The sequence below is a fragment of the Corythoichthys intestinalis genome, chromosome 2, assembly GCF_030265065.1.
Source record: "Corythoichthys intestinalis isolate RoL2023-P3 chromosome 2, ASM3026506v1, whole genome shotgun sequence".
Taxonomy (NCBI): domain Eukaryota; kingdom Metazoa; phylum Chordata; class Actinopteri; order Syngnathiformes; family Syngnathidae; genus Corythoichthys; species Corythoichthys intestinalis.
Window position 1 is genome coordinate 21,345,933 of NC_080396.1, and position 21,307 is coordinate 21,367,239.

A 21,307-nucleotide genomic window follows, 5' to 3' on the forward strand; every position below is an offset into this window, starting at 1 on the left:
TTAATGACTCTATAGATCACTAGGAAAGTCCACTTCCTGAATTGTGCCACTGATAACTAGAACACTTCCTGCTCCAGGTGGGTCCAAAGTGCTGACACATTGTTCTCTCGTGTTCCAATTTAAGTCAAAATGGATTGTACGTCTACTGCCTTCAATGGCACTAAACGATGAGCATTCTTGTCCCAAAAATGTATATGGCGGAAAACACTCAAGTGACTTGAAGTTCCGCTCTGAGACCCCCAATTTAGCCAACTTTCAAAATTGTCCGATATGCATGTGTATCGTTGGAAAGCTTAAAATCTCAATTTTCTGGGGGAATAAAAATTTTTGAAAAGGAGGGCATTTAAAAAAAAAAAAAAAAAGTTTTTTAAACAGCAAATCCCATCTGGAGGCGAGAGCACGGGAGAGCAGAATTACAGACGCCATGACTTTAACGAGATATTATCGAGTGCTTACCTTGTTTTGATCCAATAACTCCATGTAGCATGTATCACTGAGTGTCAAGACACAGCTGTGAATGGCCACAGCTGGATTTTTGGGGGATTTTATGGGTGAAACATGGTAATTTAACAGGGGTCGCGATGCAGAAATCGCAGACATCAAGGAGTGGTCGAGAGTTTCTTTTTCATATATTTACCCTTTTAAACTTTTTTTCCCATGTTTTTTTGTTTGGGTCGATTATTTATCATCTAAAATATCGGAGAAAATGCGACAGTAACAAAAAATATATAATTAAGCGATAGTTATGAGGTAGATATCTGTGACTTTTTTTACAGACGCCATTTTTTTCATTGTGACATAATTTGTTTAGAAGCTTAAAATATGCGAGTGATTATTTTTTAAAGTCGTTTTTTTTTTTTTTTAAATGAAATATGAGACATCAATTAATGATTATAAGATAAAAACGACAGACATTTTGAATAATAAATATAATTGATTACCTTTGTTTTATGGCTGGGTTGAAACAAAAGCAGTTGCGCGATGTCTGTAAACGGGGGTTTTCAGGGTAAAACGGACAAATTAAAATAGTTTGGGGGCTTCATGCGCCATGAATCTGCTATGGCAGCATATAGACATGTTGTACTATCAAACACAAGAGTTGTTTTCGCTTCAAATACAGCACTTTTAAAGTGGTGTGCAAGAGCAGAAACTGCTTTTTCAGTCTTGTCTGTGTTTTCCGCCACATGCAAAAAAAAAAAAAAAAAAAAAAAAAATCTGTATAAAACTTCTCAAACATTTCTACATCTTAATTTACAAACCCATGAACCTTGATTCATCAATATTGAACTTCATCCAAATGAAATCCATTTGGGGAAAAAATGATTTAGCACATTTCACCACCTCAAAAAAACTAAACAATTGATGTACTGTATGCATTTTGTACAGTGATTCGATTCACAATCAGAAAAGTGTTAACACTGACATCCAGCGGATATAGCGAGTATGCGCAAATCCTAAACGCGCTCGTCACATTAATAACGTCACAAAAACGCAACTCGTAACAATAGGCATTTGTAAAAACAATAATGACACTACTGGCACTTGTACAGGCAGTTGTGGTAATTTAATAAATTTGACTTCAAACCGAGCAGACGTTAAAAAGAAAACAGGCGAGTCGCTGGCAGAAGCCGGAAATAAACTACAACTCCCATCATGCCGCTGGTGCTTATACGACAAAACCGCAGCTGGGGGCGAGGAGGCACCCGGCCAGCCAAAAGAGGAGACGCCGTGGACACACGTTCTCATCGTTCACATGAAACCACTGGAGTTGGTCGTCCTCTCAACATGGCCGAGAACCAACAAGTGGAACGTATCGGCAGAAAACTTGACAAGATGGTTCATAAGAACAACACGGTGAGTCGGTATCCAGCGCCCCCCCAACACCTTCCCCCCAAAATTCAAAGCTGACGTCAGCATCTGCTTAGGGAAGCAAAAACACTTGTCACATAGGGAGCTAAATCAAAGCTGTGATTGGTCAGAAACCCCGTGCATTAATCACTTGCACCTGGATCAATTTATACCCAAAAGAAAATCAAGTTTATTTACTTCAATAAAATACACAGATATGTAAAACCAGATTTAAAATAAACAAATAAATAAATAAAAAAGGCGGCTTTTTAAAAAATTGGAAATGTCAATAGTTCGTTGACTAAATTTATTTATTTATTTATTTATTTATTTTATCAATCATATAAGTAGTAAATAAAGTATGGTTGAATACAAGGACGTAAGTTTGGTCTAAACATTGGTAGGGACGATATAACGGCATAACCTGCATTTACACTTTTTGCTGGGGACGGGACATTAATGAGACCAAACAGAGTGGGTGAACGGGGGTCAAGGCTACATTTCTCACAAATAGGAACCTAATTAATTGATAGGCTAAATGATAAATGCAAAAATAAATCACATGTATCGGTTCAGGTGATACACCGTTCGATTTAAACCTTTGTTTTAAAAAAAAACTACTAAAGATGCATTTGGAAAACTTACAGAATAAATGTCTGGATTTTATTAACAAATTGAAATTGCAGTATTTGAACATAAAATTATATTAACACACACAAAATAACACAAAATAAATACAAACTTGTTAATAATCTCTTAACTAGGATTGCTAAAAAGAAACGTTTGTCTTAAGTCCACTCAACCTTGTCTGTCTAAATAAATAAGTTAAATATAACTGGGAAAAAAAATTCTTAGCGTATAACAAAAATAAATAAAAATGGAGCCTTCCTTCAGGTAAAAAACTATTGCTTTCATCCACATGCACAACCAAACTCAACAAAAAAATGAAAGCTTTTCACCTCGATTATGATTAATGTATGATTATCTGAGAAAAACATCTGCATAAGATGCAAATAACATTTTTAAAATAAATAATGTAGAAAATAAATCATTACATTTTAAATAAATGCAAGTTATCAAACATGCTTTTGAAAGGGGAAAAAAATAGACCGGCATATTAAGCAAGTGAAAAGTGCTAAATGTAAATCTGAACATAGTGAAAATAATTCACTTAATAATGGTAGGGTCAATTCTAGCCTTATAACATATGGGAAGGCAATCTAAATGACCTTCAGTGGTATGAAAAAGTATCTGAACCTTTTGGAATTTCTCACATTTCTGCATAAAATCACCATCAAATGTGTTTTGATCTTTGTCAAAATCACACAGATGAAAAAACTTTGCTTTAAGTAAAACCGCCCAAACATTTATAGGTTTCATATTTTAATGAGGATAGTTTGCAAATAATGATAGAATGGGGGAAAATAAGTCAGTAAACCCTCTACCTAAGGAGACTTGAAGAGCAATTGAAACCATTTTTTACCAAACAATTCAAGTCAGGTGTGTGCCCAATCACTGATGAGTGGTTTAAAGCTGCCCTGCCCACTATAAAACACACACCTAGTAAAAAAAAAAAAATGTCTTGATGAGAAGCATTGTCTGATATGCACCATGGCTCGGTCTAAAGAGCTGTCTGAAGACCTGCAATCAAGGATTGTTGATTTGTGTAGTAGATACACTACGGCATAGGTGTCAAACCAGTTCCACAAAGGGCCAAGTGGGTGCTGGATTTTGTTCCAACCGATACAGCGCAAACAGTTTAACCAATAAATTTTCTGTTGAAACAAGCAGCACCTGACAAAGTTTAACTGATTACCCATGTAAGAGATCAGCTTGGTCAAAAGGTGTCCTCTTCATTGGTTGGAAAGAAAACCTGCACCCACTTGGCCCTTTATGGAGTCAGTTTGACACCAGTGCACTACGGTGTACGTATACACAAACATATATTAGCTGAAACAACTTACAACTTGATGTGGTCCAAACCAGAGTGCAGCTCTCCTTTATCCATGTCAGATGAGTCTGCTGCTTAGTCCTACAAGGCGACAGTACGGCCAGACCCAACGCTGCCACCAGAGGGCAGTGTATTCTCCATCATTAAACAAAATACATTACATTGGACTTTTTGTATAGTTATTTTGCGATTTAGGGGTACTTAAAGTTTTAATTCCGATTTACGCGGATTTTCCGGTTAAGTTGCCAACGTAGGAACAAAACTTGTTGGTAACCTGGGGACTACCTGTATTCTATTCTCCAAACGCACCCTTAGCTAGTTAGCTCCATAGGCTCTTAATTTCAGGTACATACCAACTTATTGTTAAGAGAAGACCCTTGCTGCCACGACGGAAGAGTCATTTAAGTATAGTCATGGATAATTATACATAAATTAAAGAATGGATATCCAAAATTTGCCATGACATGGCTCTCAGCTGCTAATGTGACACTGACAAAGCTTCCCAAAAGCTTCATAAGATTTCATCAAAAACAAAAATGTTACATGCCACTGCAAAAGAACAATTTTAAAAGAATGGACTGTTTTAACGACAAGAGTATGTGACGCTGGCGTGCATTAGCAACCAATAGGTTGGGGACTGGTACCAATCTGTGGCACATTTGCTACTGGGCGGCAGAGAAATAACAAATAATTTGTTAACGACCGCAATCTGGCCTGTGCCTCTTCACCAATCCGAGTAGAGATTTCTGTCCGTCGCCCTCTAGTTGTTGGCCGCCATTACTGGGGTGTTTGCACACCTTTGGCAGCCCAGCGTCAGTCAATGTAAACAGTAATGTTATCTGCTGTTCGCTGTGTGCTGAGGGCGGCGACAGCTTTTTACGGGGAAAAGGCCACCTGCTGAGCCAGAAGAGGAGCTTACAGCCAAGTCTGTTCTGCATAATATGTAGCTAAAAGCAAACGAGGCAACAAAAGCAAATGCACTGAGAGCATCATACCTTGTGGCGAATCATATTGCTAAAGCCAAGGAACCTTTCACGATTGGAGAGGAACTCCTTATGCCTGCGACCAAGGACATTTGTCGTCAAGTTTTAGAAGAGGCCACTGTTAAAAAAAGGTTGATTTAGCGTATGGTGAGTTACATTTTCCCTGCACCTAATATTCGCTTTTAGCACCGTCGTGTAGTTTCATATTTACTTTAATTTTCTGCCAAACATTGCCGGTCCGTGAAAAAAAAAAAAGGCCCACATCACATCGGTCTGTGGTGCAAAAAATGTTGGGGACAATTGCCCTAGTTTTTCATGACTTTTTATTTTTCGTGATTTTAACTTTTTTTTGTATAATTTTTGCAGTTTTTCTGGGTTTTGCACTGTTTTTTCCCAGGCATTTTGGCATATTTTTCTGGTTGCATTTTTTCCCCCACTCTTTTCACAGGATTTTATTTACCTTTTGTTGCGGTTTTTCAACTCTTGCGCTTTTATGTTGTTCAACATTTTTCAGGGGTGTCTGGGAGAGAGCTTTTTTTCCTTGATTTTAGGGCATTTCTGGGTCATTTCCACATCATTCGTCACTTCCTGTAGATTTTGGGGCAGTTCATTTTTTCCCCAATTGAAATGAATTGGCACTTTGGAAGTACAGAAAATGGGGATGTTTTTGTCAAATTTTGGTAGAACATTACATTATTGGCAAAAAATATATCGATATAATCATATACTGTATATTAAATGTACAACAAGATACATTTTGAAATTTGAAATGTTTTACCATTGGAAATGAAGTGGGCTTTTTGATGTTGAAAAAGCCAAGTTTTTGCCGTGATCGTAAATGTGAGGGTCAGATTATTGTGCCTATACTTACACATCAGCAAATTACTTAATTATTATTTTTTATTTAATTATATCTGTATTTCCAGCAATCTAAAATGCACTATATGAAGGTGATATGTTGAATTTAATGTCCAAAATGTTGTATTGCAGGATGGAGCACTGGACCTGCTAAGGGAGTTGAAGAACATGACAATGTCTTTGGAAACGCTTCAGGTTAATTAGAATTTTATTCCTAATGACTCCTTATAATTGTTTTAGTGCAAATAGATTTTTGAGAGCGAACCAAATGCTATAACATATATTATGAAATGTCATTTGTCCAGTCCACCAGAGTCGGAATGTCAGTAAATGCTGTGAGGAAGCAAAGTTCTGACCAGGAAGTACAGACTCTGGCAAAAACGCTCATCAAGTCCTGGAAGAAATTAATAGGTCTGTATTTTTGAGTTAATTGGACTGGCATTGCTTTCTGTGACTCCTTATTAATGTCGCATTAAATATTTGGTTAATTGAAACATTGCAAATCATGAAACATGTACTGGACTGTCTCAGGAAATTAGAATATTGTGTATTCTAATTTCCTGAGACAGTCCTGTATATATACACAGGACTGTCTCAAAAAATTAGAATATTGTGTATTCTAATTTCCTGAGACAGTCCAGTATTTAATTTTAGTCTTTAAATAATATTAGTTTAGTAATTTAAAGCATTCCAGTTTTTAGGTTTCAATGTATTTGTTTAAAATTTTTACATCTCCGCATTTATAAGAAGGTGAAGCTTTATTGTATTGTTTTTTGTGGTTGTGTCAGATGGATCTAAATCACAGAAAAATGACGGCTCCCCTGCTAGTATGACATCCAAGGACTCGTGCAGTAGTGAGAAAAGGTGTTTCTACTCTTATGCTTACTGTGTAAAGTCTTCTTGCACAGGATAATACTTGATGTTAGAGATTCAAACTTCATTAGCTAAGGGTAAGGGGCCAAAAACACCAGATGCATCATCGTTCCGGGTCCGGTCCGGCTCTGTGTTGACTGCGTGCCACGCAGTACGTCATAAACAGGCAAATCATACCCGCTGCGCACGGCTGCAGTCCGGCAACTCCTTCCCCTCGTGAGCTCTCGCGTGATTGCGTACGATAATGAGGCATTTAAAACAACGACAAACACAACGGAGTCTGTACTCATCAGAGAAGCAGAGAGAGCACATTTTTCCTTGCATATTGGTATTTTAGTTGTGTCTGTCTCTTAATTCCAGATTGACTGCATCATGTTGAAATCAGGGCTCCATGTGTGGGGGCTAGGGGGGGCGAGGGCTTATTATGCCCCTGGTTGTGTCGGTGGGCTTACAGTTGTGGTCAAAAGTTTACATACACTTGTGAATGGTAAATGGTGTTATACTTATATAGCGCTTTTCCACCTTTTTTCAAGGCGCTCAAAGCGCTTTAGAACATAATGTCATGGCTTTTGAGTTTCCAGTTATTTCTACAACTCTGGGTTTTCTTCGATAGAGTGATTGGAACAGATACTTCTTTGTCACAAAAAACATTCATGAAGTTTGGTTCTTTTATGACTTTATTATGGGTTAACAGAAAAAAGTGATCAAATCTGCTGGGTCAAAAATATACATACATGGATCTAAAAAAACCGAATCATTGACTTGAACAAGTCAGGAAAGTCACTTGGAGACATTTCAAAGCAGCTCCAGGTCCCAAGACCAACAGTGCAAACAATTGTTTGTAAGTATAAAGTGCATGGCACTGTTTTGTTACTGCCATGTTTAGGAAGAAAACGCAAGCTATCACCTGCTGCTGAGAGAAATTTGGTCAGGAGGGTAAAGATTCAACCCAGAATCACCAAAAAGCAGATCTGCCAAGAATTAGAAGCTGCTGGAACACAGGTGTCAGTGTCCACAGTCAAGCGTGTTTTGCATCTCCATGGACTGAGAGGCTGCCGTGCAAGAAGGAAGCCCTTGCTCCAAAAGTGGCACCTTAAGGCTCAACTGAAGTTTGCTGCTGATCACATGGACAAAGATAAGACCTTCTGGAGGAAAGTTCTGTGGTCAGACGAAACAAAAATCGAGCTGTTTGGCCACAATGCCCAGCAATATGTTTGGAGGAGAAAAGGTGAGGCCTTTAACCCCAAGTACACCATGCCTACCGTCAAGCACGGTGGTGGTAGCATTATGCTGTGGGGCTGTTTTGCTGAGAGTAAATGGGATAATGAAGAAGGAGGATTTTCTTCAAATTCTAAAGTCATCAGCCCGAAGATTGGGTCTTCGGCGCAGTTGGGTGTTCCAACAGGACAATGACCCCAGACACACATCAAAAGTGGTAATGGGATGGCTAAATCACGCTAGAATTAAGGTTTTCGAATGGCCTTCCCAAGTCCTGACTTAAACCCCATTGACAACTTGTGGACATTGCTGAAGAAACAAGTCCATGTCAGAAAGCCATCAAATTTAACTGAACTGCACCAATTCTGTCAAGAGGAGTGGTCAAAGATTCAACCAGAAGCTTGCCAGAAGCTTGTGGATGGCTACCAAAAGCGCCTAATTGAAGTGAAAATGGCCAAGGGACATGTTACCAAATATTAGCGCTGCTGTATGTATATTTTTGACCCAGCAGATTTGATCACTTTTTTCTGTTCACCCATAATAAAGTCATAAAAGAACCAAACTTCATGAATGTTTTTTGTGACAAAGTATCTGTTCCAATCACTCTATCAGAGAAAAATCAGAGTTGTAGAAATAACTGGAAACTCGAGAGAGCCATGACATTATGTTCTTCCCAAGTGTATGTAAACTTTTGACCACAACTGTATATCTTTGTGCACATTTTAAAATTTATGGCACATAACATCTCATAGAGCTCTTTTAAACAACTGTTAAATAATCTGAAATATTTATAAAATGGATAGCGAATTATATCCTACACGAACTAAAAAACTGCGTACTTGGAATTGGTGTCGCATCACTGCAGCGCAAACTGTTGGTTTTTCTATGAAAAGTCAAGTAAAATGTAGGAAAGAAACGTCGTGAATAGACCACCAGGTCGAAACTTGTAGGCGTCTGTTTATTCTCTTTTGTACTTTTCCCCTCTCGACTCTGTATACAAACCAACATTGTCTGTGCGCTGGGCACGAGAATTTCTGCAGTGCAAACACTCCCAGATATACTGCATTTTTTTCCCCCGCTCTTTTTGTATGTCTAGTCTGTATAGCCTACCACATCGACTAATGATGTTTAGTTGCGTTTGTGACACCCGACCATTCTGTAATATGTAATTACTGTTTTAAATTACACAACTTGCATAAAAACTCACTTTCCCCTCATAGCTTCTGCTATGGCGTTCCATGTGTAATATTCTGATTGGAGGTTTTCCGAGGCACCCTGAAGCGCATGCAACAGTGATCTTGTTTTGTTCATGTGACACAGAGTGAGAAAGAGACACGCTGCCGAGAGCCACAAGTTGAGGAAGTGTTGTTAGCGCCGTGTGTTAATAAAAAACAAAGTAGTCAGCAGGTTGTGTGTTTGATATCATTGCCAGAAAAACATCATAGTACACATGCAGCTTCCTTTTTAAAGTTGTCCTTATAATAATGATCTGCTGCATCATAAATTGTGACTTTCCACCTCCATGATCATGATGGCGCGTTCTTCGTCCATTTTCGCTGCTGTTTAATGGTGAATAGGCAACTGGGCTGTTGACTCCAGGCCTGGCTCTGCCCATTTTGTCGAATGCGTCTCCGGCGAAAATAGAAAATAGCCTAAACCATCCGGCAGGCTGCGGTACGCCGGAGATGGTCTACAGTCAATCCGGAGCACTGACGCGTCCGGTATACGTTGAGCAACAGGATATAATGGGAACGGATTGGCTCCGGCGCTATTTTTTTGCCGTAGCTGGACTGAACCCGGAACGTTGTATGCATCTGTTGTATTTAGGCTCTACTAACACTTGCTGTAATTGTTGTCAAAACCAAAGTCCATCAAATCCATATAAAATAACTGTCACTTTGTCATGCAGTGCAAATCAAGCAGTTACGGCACATATTTTGGGACACAATCTGGACCCGTGTGATAGTGGTCATTGCTTGCTTATGTTGTTTTCATGAAATTTTTCAACAACAGCACAACTGCAGTGAAGTCCCCTGCTGCCGCGCCTTCTCTGGTTATGTCCTTCCCAGCCATACCCCTCACCACAGACCATGTTCGGAATAAATGTCGAGAGTTGCTGGTGGGTGCCCTGCAAACTGCTGGTGAGGACCAATCTTACTTGCAAAATTTCATTTGTAATATTGTTAGCATGTTATACAATGGATTGTGCATATACAAATTAAAAAAAGAATACATTTTGTAATTGCAAAAAAACAAGGAGCAAAATGCCAGGAAAGTGGAAGAAAAAGGTGATATAAAATGCCAGAAGACCGTATTTTTGATACAGATCCATCAAAAAGTGTCTGAAAAGGCTTGACAATGAAAGGAGATTCTAATTAGTCTTCCTTTCTCAGCTGCTTTTATCCCACTCACTAAAAAAAGTGCCAAACAGAGGTTGATGTCGCAACAGAACGAGCTATAGATTTCTTTTGTTGTTGTTCTGTGTCTTTTCTGTCATTCTGTCAACATGTACTACCTAGCGCAGCACAAGAAATCAAGGCCTGATAATCAATTCTGGTTGTGATGTCACACCAGGAATTGCTGGCAAAAAGGTGTCTGTTCCCTGATTCATTGTTTTGGATGGAATAACTATGCAATGGTAAAAGGCAGCGAAATTTGAGTGTTAAATTTGTTTACAACAACTGTTCTATGTTCCAGATGACTACAAGACCTTTGGAGTTGACTGCAGCCTGCTTGCGGCGCAAATTGAGGAACATATCCTTTCCTTGAATCCATTGACTTGGTTATATTTATAACAGCAAAATATGTATTAAACAGCTGTGGTGTAGATAGAGTAGCTAGTAGCTGCAATTGGGATGTCCAGTAGTTCAAAGTGAATTTAATTACCCTTCGTAAAAAATAGTGTTGCACCGATACCATTTTTTGGCCCCGATACCGATACCTGGCTGTGCAGTATCAGCCGATACCGATACCATACCGATACCACCCCATTCATATATATATATATATATATATATATATATAATACACGCAGTGGCGGCACAGTGGCTGAGCTGTTAGCACGTCTGCCTCACAGTTCTGAGATCAAGGGTTCAATCCTGGGCTTCGGCCTTCCTGTGTGGAGTTTGCATGTTCTCCTCGTGCCTGCGTGGGTTTCCTCCCACATCCCAAAAACATTCAATGTAGGATGATTGAACACTAAATTGTCCGTAGGTATGAGTGTGTGCGTGAATGGTTGTATGTCTCCTTGTGCCCTGCGATTGGCTGGCAACCAGTTCAGGGTGTCCCCTGCCTACTGCCCGTAGTTAGCTGGGATAGGCTCCAGCACCTCCGCGACCCTCATGAGGAAAAAGCGGCATGGAAAATGAATGAATGAATGAATGAATATATACAGTACTGTGCAAAAGTTTTAGGCAGGAGTCCTGCCTAAAACTTTTGCACAGTACTGTATATATATTTTTTTTTCCAAAGAGCTACATAATTGGATGTGAAATCATTGCTATCAAGGCTGTTGCTTACCTTTGCAAAATAGGAAAAAGACTAGTACAAAGTGAATAGTCTACTAAACCCTAGTAGACAATAGTTGAATAAACCTTTGGCTCTCAAAGGCCAAAATAGTGCTACATTTGTGAAATTAATAAAACATGTATAATGCTAGCCCAACAGTAATAAAGTAAAAATAAATTCATAATAATAAACTCAGAATTAACTGAATAAACCTTTTTAAACCTCTCAAAGGCCAAACAGTGCAACTTTCATGAAATTATTGTAACATTCAGCTGCTGGTTAGATTGCGTCTTGTTGCTGGGCTGGTCGTGGGGGCTTTCCTGACGTCGCACCTGAATCCAATGCAGGCTCATCAGCGCAGCATTTAAGCACTGGTGATCTCAAAGATATTTGCCTTGCTGATCGCCATTTGACGTCTCGCACTATAGTCTCGCTACATTTGCTTGTTACGCCCCAGCATTGGGTTTTTTTCTGTTAGTGTTCTGCTCTCGTTTGTAAGCTCTACCCTCTGCAGGTATTTGAGTGTTTTTATTTTGGCTTTTTAGCTCGCTGCCTGTCATCTTGGTTAACCTTCGAGTTTGTAGTATTGAGCTCCGTCGACCTACTGTCATGGACTTCTTTTGTTATTTCTTCTATCCCGCGATCGCGTGTTATTTTTTGTTTGCAATCATTAAACCCTTGTACGTATCCCCCGCTTGTGGTCTGCTTCGAGTTCCAACCTTGTTTCCGCATTTGCGGACGCTAACAATTATAAGTAATAATAATTGACCACAGCATCTCGTCTCTCCATTAGCCTCCTTTTTCTGGGAGTGGGGAGTCCCTTATTTCTATTTCTGAAAGGTGGCAACCCTACTTTGGAAACGGTTCCCAAATTACTGCGGCATTTCTTTCAGTAAAACACAATAAAAGTAAAGTAGACGTAGTGAACTGACCAGAGATTGTTGCTGCGGTCCAACGCCCTTCCTCTGGATACCAGTCCTGCTCTTGCAGGCTCAATCTCTTTGTGTTCGTTCACATTTCGTTTTCAAATGTTTTATCAGGCTCGAGGTATTGAAATTGGCCGATTTAACTTCACATCTGGAAACTGTAAGGCCGCAAATCTTGCATGCAGCCATTTATTTTAATCGACGAGATTTCTATTTTGAAATACTTCCCGACCGCCGCCATTTGTCCTGGTTTGTTTTTCCTCCATATGAAAAAGCGGCCTTGTCATTGGTTAGGAGTGGCTATTGGCCCGCTCTCATTGGTCTGGAGCAGGCCAATAGCGATAGCTGCTTGGTGTTCACGTGTCATCACACAACGCAGAGACAGAGTGTAGTGAGCTCCAGGAGGGAAAGAAAAGCTGCGGTCAAATGTTATAATAATGGACCGGTAAATGGTATCGGCGCCGTCTTTGTTGGTACTCGCCGATACCGATACCACCATTTCGGGCTGGATCGGCGCCCCCTGCCGATACCAGTATCGGTATCTGTGCATCATTAGTAAAAAATGTCAAAAACAAAAGCTATGCTGTCGAATCAAGATGCTTGCATACGGGACAGTTTAAAAACATACAATTATCACGGATAAACATTTACATACTTCTAAGACCTCCTCAATTCCACTGACACGCCCTCCTCTAAGGAAGCAGATTCTGTGCCCTCCGAGGTGGGCTCTGCTATCTCCTGGGTCGAAGTCACTGCGTTGTTTGGAAAGCTCCTCGGTGGCAAGGCCCCGGGGTAGATGAGATCCGCCCGGAGTTCCTAAAGCCTCTGGATATTGTGTGGCTGTTTTGCTGACACGTCTCTACAACATTGCGTGGACATCAGGGACAGTTGGTGCTCCCCCTTTTTAAGAAGGGGGATCGAGGGTGTGTTCCAATTATAGAGGGATCACACTCCTCAGCCTGTTAAAGTCTACTAAGGGGTGCTGGAGAGGAGGGTCCGTCGGGAAGTCGAATCTCTGATTCAGGAGGAACAGTGTGGTTTTCTTTCCGGCTGTGGAACAATGGACCAGCTCTACACCCTCGGCAGGGTCCTCGAGGGTACATGGGAGTTCGACCGTATGCCTCGGCGAGTCCTGTGGGGGGTGCTCCGGGAGTACGGGTTACCGAGCCCCTTGGTAAGGGCTGTATGACCGGTGTCAGTTTGGTCCGCATTGCCGGCACTAAGTCGAATTCGTTCCCAGTGAGGGTTGGACTCCGCCAAGTCTGCCCTTTGTCACCAATTCTGTTCATAATTTTTATGGACAGAATTTCTAGGCGGAGCCGAAGCGTTCAGGGGATCCGGTTTGGTGGCCCCAGCATAGCATCTCTATTTTTTGCAGATGATGTGGTGCCGCCGTTGGCTTCACTAAGCCGTGATCTCCTGTCACTGGAGCAGTTCGCAACCGAGTGTGAAGTGGTCGGGATGAAGATCACCACCTCCAAATCAGAGACCACGGTCCTCAGTCGGAAATGGGTGGCGTGCCCGAATTTCCGTGCAAATCGGATTTAACCCTTTAGGTACCCTTAATCTCAAAATAACGATCCAAAAACATGTATTATACTGTATGTCATATTAATAAAATGGAGTCAAAAATATAAGATATATTTCTTCCCTTGCTTAACATCGATCACACAGTAGCTCTTACAACTGACATTTATTTTTCACCATCAAACTATGAACACACATTTACAAAATACAATCATGACAGCGCGTACAATAATGTTACAAAGTAAATCAGAGACCTACTGTATTTGCCTAAAAAACATACCTGAATGGCCACACAATAATACCGAGGGAAATAAGGTCCAACTCTTGGGGAAATTCAACAAGGGAACTGCAGCAATTAGTGCACCGTTCTAGCGGTGAAAACGAACGCTGCTTAACAAGCTAGCAGGTTAACAGGGGGCATCGCCAAGCCTGCGCCGTTTACTCTTTCTCTACTTTGTAATGTTAACTAGCGTTCACCCCCGCTTCCCAATGTGAAAGCAACGCTAGAAACTAACAGAAAATAGCGCTGCCATGAAATCAAACAAGTCCCGAGTGCAACAATGGAAAGCAGACCGCGCATATAATGAAATATCAGATATATGTAGCAATTAGAGATCAACCATTTAATCAATAACTAAAAAAAAGAGACTAATATACTGTACTTACCATTAATGCTGAGAGATGGCCGACAAGACACTGCCTTGCGACTAAAAAAAGAAAGGAGACAACGACGGATGAGACTCCGGCTTCTTAAAGTCGAAATCACGTAAGTTGGGTAAGTCATAACCTGGGGACTACATGTATATAGAAATGTCAATTACATACATACATACATACATACAATGACATTTTTCGGCCATTTTTCGGGGGGGGGGGGGGGGGGGGGTACTGCTCAGCCTGCCTCCCCTCAATCTCCACATATGCATTAAACTACATTTATAGTAGGGCTGTCAAACGGTTAAAATTTATAATCAAGTTAATCACCGCTTAAAAATTAATTATTCGTAATTAATCGCAATTGAAACCATCAATAAAATATGCCATATTTTTCTGCAAATTATTGTTGGAATGGAAAGATAAGACACAAGACAGATATATACCTTCAACATACTGTACATAAGTACTGTACGGTTAAAATTTATAATCGAGTTAATCCCAGCTTAAAAATTAATTGTAATTAATCGCAATTGAAACCATCTATAAAATATGCCATATTTTTCTGCAAATTATTGTTGGAATGGAAAGATAAGACACAAGACGGATATATACCTTCAACATACTGTACATAAGTACTGTATTTGTTTATTATAACAAATCAACAAGATGGCATTAACATTAACATTCTGTAACTGTTAAACCGATCCATGGATAGACTTGTAGTTCTTAAAAGATAAATGTTAGTACAAGTTATAGAAATTTTATATTAAAATCCCTCTTAATGTTTTCGTTTTAATAACATTTGTAAAATTTTCAATCAAAAATAAACATTGTTGATGTCAGTATTTACACAATGCTCATGGCGCTTAAACCCATAAAATCAATTGCACCAAAGCGCCAGCAGAAGGAGACAAAAAACACAAGTAACAAGTGGACACGACATTTTGCTGTCATTTTAAGCTGTTTGAGCAGGGCATGTGCGTTAATTGCGTCAAATATTATAATGTGATTAATGAAAAAAATTATTTACCGCCCGTTAATGCGATAATTTTCACAGCCCTAATTTATAGTAATTTATTCTTGAAACCTCATCCAGCACTTAAAAATGTTTTATGTTTGAACAACATATTGTAGCTTTCATTGTAACATTTCTTTTTTTAGTGCAAACCTGCTTTAGTCCAAATCTGCATATATGCAGGATTCTAAATACTCCATGCCTCCGTTTTTGTAGTAGAAGCCAAAATGAGCAAAAATTCAGATTTACAAAAGGACTAATCCAAGCAAAACGACCGGAAGTACCCCGTCCGCCATTGCTGAGGTGTGCCGCCTGCAGCACACAGTCAACAGCAGCTAATGTTACTGTTTACATTGACTGAGCTAGGCTGCTATTGTGTGTAAACACCCCAGTAATGGCAGCCAACCACTAGAGAGCGACGTACACAAATCTCTATTCTGATTGGTCTAATGTTGCTGTTACTTCAGCAGACGTACACAAATCTCTATTGTGATTGGTCTAATGTTGCTGTTACTTCAGCAGACTGCAAGGCAATGCTGCTGCACGCTGCCAACTACTGGACAGGAGTAAAAGTGCAGCCACTGAATTGTTTATTTTCACCAAACACAAGTGTAAGGCTCGATACAGACGTATTTTGAATTGATAGGAGAATCGCGTGACCCAATATCGCGATATATCTCAGAATCGATTTTTTTTTTTTTTTAAACACCTATACTAGCAAGGCACATTGAGCAGTGTGTCAACTCAGACCAGTTATATTTTCATAAGCCAGTGGCATTTATTACAACATATTTCAAACTACTGGATGACACACTGTTAATAAATCAAACATAAGAAAAATGGAAAGTATGACAGCAATGGAGCATATCTTTATATGTCCCCTGTGGAAATAGGTTTGTGTGCTCTTTGCAACCTCAAAACCTCAGATATTTCTATTTTATCATAAACTTGGAGTCCCCTAATGTGTGAGATGTTCTTAACAGTCAGCCGTGCTCACAGATCTTTGAGGATTTCAAGTCAACAGACATTAAGTACAAAGCACGTCTGCGCAGTCGAATCTCCAACCTGAAGGACCAGAAAAACCCAGACCTGCGGCGGAACGTCCTGAGTGGAAACATATCCACTCGGCGCATTGCCTCTATGACTTCTGAGGTCTGCTTGCCTCTCAGGAAATGTTAGGTCACGGCTGTGAGTTATTGTACATGTGTTTGTGCTCGAGCAGGAGATGGCGAGTGAAGAACTTAAGAAGATCAGAGAGACTCTAACCCAGGAGTCCATTCGGGAGCATCAGCTTTCCAAAGTGAGCGGGAGCAAAACAGACATGTTTGTGTGCAAAAATTGTCGGGGGAAGAACTGCACTTACACACAGGTACTCTTATACAGGAACACACTATAATAATCGCAAAACCTTAGAGCTGTGCGTTTTTGTGTGCTTTTAAATTTTTTTTTTTTTTTTTTATAAAGGTGCAAACTCGCAGTGCGGATGAGCCTATGACCACCTTTGTGGTGTGTAATGACTGTGGCAAACGATGGAAGGTAAAAGCATCCTATTCATTAAAAAAATATGTGGCAGAAAACACAGACAAGACTGAAAAGGCAGTTTCTGCTCTCGCCCCCATCTTTAAAAGAAAATGCTGTATTTTAAGCCAAAACAACTGTTGTGTTTGATACAATACAGTGGGGCAAAAAAGTATTTAGTCAGCCACCAATCGTGCCAGTTTTCCCACTTAAAAAGATGACAGAGGCCTGTAATTTCCTTCATACGTGTACCTCAACGATGAGAGACAGAATAATAAAAAAAAAATCCAGAAAATCACTTTGTCTGATTTTTAAAGAATTTATTTGCAAATTATGGTGGAAAGGAAGTATTTGTTCACTTACAAACAAGCAAGATTTCTGTCTCTTATACCTCTTTCCCACTGGCCAAAAAACCCGTGTCAACCCGCTAACAATCGGCTTTTGGTGGAAGTGGGAAAGGTGCAGCGACCCGCTTCGACTCGTGTCAATCAACCCGCCAAGCAACCCGCGTTAAAATCACCTCGGCTCTGATCGCCATGCAGTGTGAAAGCAAAACCCCGGGTCAACAGTCAACACCCTAATCTACGTGGTGACGTAGGCTAGTACGTGATGCGTCATAACAAAAACAAAAACCATGTGCTCTAGCCCGGATCCACATACAGTGAACAGTCGGTGTAGCAGCTTTAGCAATAGCCATAACAGATGAAACAAAGGCTCTTCTCCTCCTTCTGTGACGTACACGACTCCTTTCAATTTCAAGCCAAAATTCACGTCGCCTACGTTGCCTCAGCACAAGCAGAGTGTTGATCCTTTGCTACATTTCGACCATTTTGAGGGCAGTAAAAAGCATGAAAACAGAGAACACAAACGGAAAGGAAGCTTCCATGTTGCTTTGCATTGTTTACTTCCTTGAACTGAATGAATTCGGTCGCACTTGTCACGAACCTTACGCACGGCTGAGGAGGGGTTGGGGGTTAGACGGGTGGAAAAAAAATAAAAAGACACGGCTTTTTTTTGTCAGTGGGAAAGGTGCCAAATGCCAATTGCTAGCGGGTTGCATCGGCTTGGAAAAACGCGCGTTGACCCACTAGTTTCAGTGGGAAAGGGGTATTACAGAGCTGTAACCTCTTTAAGAGGCTTCTCTGTCCTTCACCTCTGTTAATGGCACATGTTTGAACTCATTCTCAGTACAAAAGACAACAGTCCACAACCTCAAACAGTCACACTCCAAACTCCACTATGGCCAAGAACAAAGAGCTGTCAAAGGACATACCACAAGCAAAATTCTAGACCTGAATCTTGCTGGGAAGACTTAATCTGCAATAGGTAAGCAATTTGGTGTGAAGAAATCAACTGTGGGAGCAATTATTAGAAATTGGAAAACATGCAAGACCACTGATCATCCGCCTTGATCTGGCGCTCCCCGCAAGATGTCACCCTGTGGGGTCAAAATGACCCTAAGAACAGTGAGCAAAAATCACACAATCACACGGGGGTAGCCCGTGAATGACCTGGGTAGAGCTTGGACCTAAGTAATAAAGGCTACTATCAATACCACACTCCGCCACCAGTAACTCAAATCCCGCAGTGCCAGGTGTGTCCCCCTGCTTAAGCCAGTACACGTCCAGGCCCATCTGAAGATTGATAGAGAGCATTTGGATGATCCAGAAGAGGACTGGGAGAATGTCATATAGTCGGATGAAACAAAAAATTGAACTTTTTGGTAGAAACACAACTTCTTGTGTTTGAAGGTGAAAGAATGCTGAATTGTATCCATACCTACTGTGAAGCATGGGGGTGGAAACATCATGCTTTACTGAATTTTTTCTGCAAAGGGACCAGGACACCTGATTCGTGTAAAGGAAAGGATGAATGGGGCCATGTATTGTGAGATTTTGAGTGAAAACCTCCTTCCATCAGCAAAGGCATTGAAGATGAAACGTGGCTGAGTCTTTCAGCATGACAATGATCCCAAATATATTGGCCAGGAAACAGTGGCTTCGTAAGAAGCATTTTAAGGTCCTGGAGTGGCCTAGACGGTCTCCAGATCTCAACCATATGTGAAATCCTTGGAGGGGAGTTAAAAGTCATGTTGCCCAACAACAGCCCCAAAACATCACTGCTCTCGAGGAAATCTGCATGGAGGAATGGGCCAAAATAACTGCAACATAGTCTGAAAATCTTTGAAGGCCTACAAAAAACGTTTTTACCTCTGTCATTATCAATTAAGTGAATATAACAAAGTACTGAGATGAACTTTTGTTCTTGACCAAATACTTATTTTCCATCATAATTTGTAAATATTTTTTTTAAAAATCAGACTGATTATCTGGATTTTTTTTTCTCATTCTGTCTCTCATCGTTGAGGTACACCTATGAAGAAAATTACAGGCCTCTGCCATCTTTTTAAGTGGGAGAACTGGCACAATTGGTGGCTGACTAAATACTTTTTTGCCCCGCTGTATGTCTATATGCTGCCATAGCAGATTCATGGCGCATTAAGCCCCTGAACTATTTCTAATTTGTCCGTTTTACCCTGGAAACCACCGTTTACAGACGTCGCGCAACCGCTTTTGTTTCAACCCAGCCATAAAACGAAGGTAATTATATTATTCAAAATGTCTGTCATTTTGAATTGATTGAATTAATTGAATTAATTACCCCCATTAACCGCGATATAAGAGGGAACCCTGTATGTCCTTTCAATTTTAAAACAAGTTATTGATAAGACAAGGCCATATTCCCCAACAGGTGGCAGCAGAGACCAAAGCATTATTTCTTATGTTACGTACTCTTCTCTAAATTCCTCTTTGTGTGATTAAATGCCACCTTCATCACCATAATCCCCCCGGTTTGTTTACTGTAGCACTTTGCACATGCGAATTGGAGCCTATCCCATCAGTGTAGTATTAGCTTGGCGATGAAGTATAAATTCAAAGATTTGATATTAAATCATTCATAAATTTGAACGAAACCGATCTTGATGTTGAGCAATGAAACACAACTAACACTACTTTCTGCTACAGTAATATGGTTTCCATTTCAGTTTAAAAAAATATATATATATATCAGTCAAGTCATTTTACCTAATATTTTTTCATTGGTGGGAATCAAGGATTAGGATGGAGTTCTTACTTTCACCTGCCATGTTAACAGTGTTGAAAGTAAGTCAGTACAGTACAGTGCAGGCAGACAATGGTTGTCAATTAATTTTGTTTGCACCGGGCTGCTATAAAATGTCCCCCTAGCTATTCAGATTAACAATAATTATACGATAAATAATATCTAATAATGAAAAATGGTTACATTTCTAAATGTTAACAGAATGTGGTTTAAAAAAAATCTATAATTGCTTTATATTAATTATATGTAATATTCTACATTATATTTTTCAGTTCTGCTGAGGAGTCCTGTTTTATTGTGCCACCATGATGTAAAGCAACCGGCCAAATTTTGGATTTGAAGTCGCTTTTTTTTTTTTTTTTTGTAACATTCTCATAGTAATATATACAAATATGTATGATATATTTAAAAAAAAAAAAAAGAGATGATGGAATATTTGGAGGAAACTTTTTTTTTTTTTTTTCTTTTCTCAATATAATTTTGTATGGAGTAGTTTGTTGCATGTAAAATTTCCTCCAGTTGTTAAGCTATTAGGGCTTTGTGGATTTGCAAGATGTATTCTTCTTGTCTTGTTTTGCATTGTTGACAAATGTGCCCAATAAAATTGCTCCTCAATTCCTGCAATCACTTGATGTTGAGTTAATGGAAATGAAATGGTCCGATGTCAGACTAGCAGCACCAAAAATCTTGTTGATGACAAGTGCAAGTGGATGACTACTGGATGAGACCAGGTGACAGTTCTTTGTCTGTGTTTGTTGTGGAAACACGGCTGAGCTTCTTGCCATACATGAGCATGGGGAAGAGGCGGGTACTGGAGTTTTTTTTACGATGTCAGGAAGATGTCTTGGAGCACAACCTGGAGGTCACTTGGCTCTGACAGAACCGGGCCGGCTGGTTGGGAAGAATTTACACTATCAAGTGTTAAGTTGTGTTCAAAATATGGTATTACAGTAGTGGATTTCTGGAAGTGCTAAACTCAAAATCAGACCATACTAGCTACGCTTCCACATTGGAAACGCTAACCCCCCACCCCAAAAAAAGTGTTAATCAAAAATAATAATAGTTCTCCTACTTCAAATTTAAGAAAGGCCTTTAATTGTCAACATGGGTAAACCTCAACTATGACAATGTGAAAAAAAAAAAAAAAAATCACATTGTTTGATTTTTAAAATATTTATTTGCAAATTATGGTGGAAAATAAGTATTTGGTCAAAACCAAAAGTTTATCTCAAGACTTTGTTATGTACCCTTTGTTGGCAATAACGAAGGCCAAACGTTTTCTGTAACTTCACAAGCTTTTTAC

The 21,307-nt window shown here is 39.8% G+C and overlaps 1 protein-coding gene across 1 annotated transcript; it reads left to right on the forward strand.

Annotated features, from left to right (window-relative positions):
* Nucleotides 1-1,646: 1,646 nt before the first annotated feature.
* Nucleotides 1,647-20,374, forward strand: tcea2 (transcription elongation factor A (SII), 2). Its single transcript, XM_057818994.1, has 10 exons — nucleotides 1,647-1,854; nucleotides 5,773-5,835; nucleotides 5,946-6,051; nucleotides 6,429-6,504; nucleotides 9,745-9,872; nucleotides 10,429-10,483; nucleotides 16,359-16,515; nucleotides 16,586-16,732; nucleotides 16,828-16,899; nucleotides 20,277-20,374. The coding sequence occupies exons 1-10, from the start codon at nucleotides 1,654-1,656 to the stop codon at nucleotides 20,283-20,285; spliced, it is 1,014 nt and encodes a 337-aa protein (XP_057674977.1). The 5' UTR covers nucleotides 1,647-1,653; the 3' UTR covers nucleotides 20,286-20,374.
* Nucleotides 20,375-21,307: the final 933 nt, after the last annotated feature.

What these genes read in the sequence shown, in the direction of transcription:
- tcea2 (XM_057818994.1), top strand. Translation starts at nt 1,654, where the DNA reads ATGCCGCTGGTGCTTATACGACAAAACCGCAGCTGGGGGCGAGGAGGC. An exon ending in TCGTGCAGTAGTGAGAAAAG is followed by an intron (nt 6,505 to 9,744) that starts GTGTTTCTACTC and finishes TTTCAACAACAG; the next exon opens with CACAACTGCAGTGAAGTCCC. An exon ending in GGGTGCCCTGCAAACTGCTG is followed by an intron (nt 9,873 to 10,428) that starts GTGAGGACCAAT and finishes TCTATGTTCCAG; the next exon opens with ATGACTACAAGACCTTTGGA.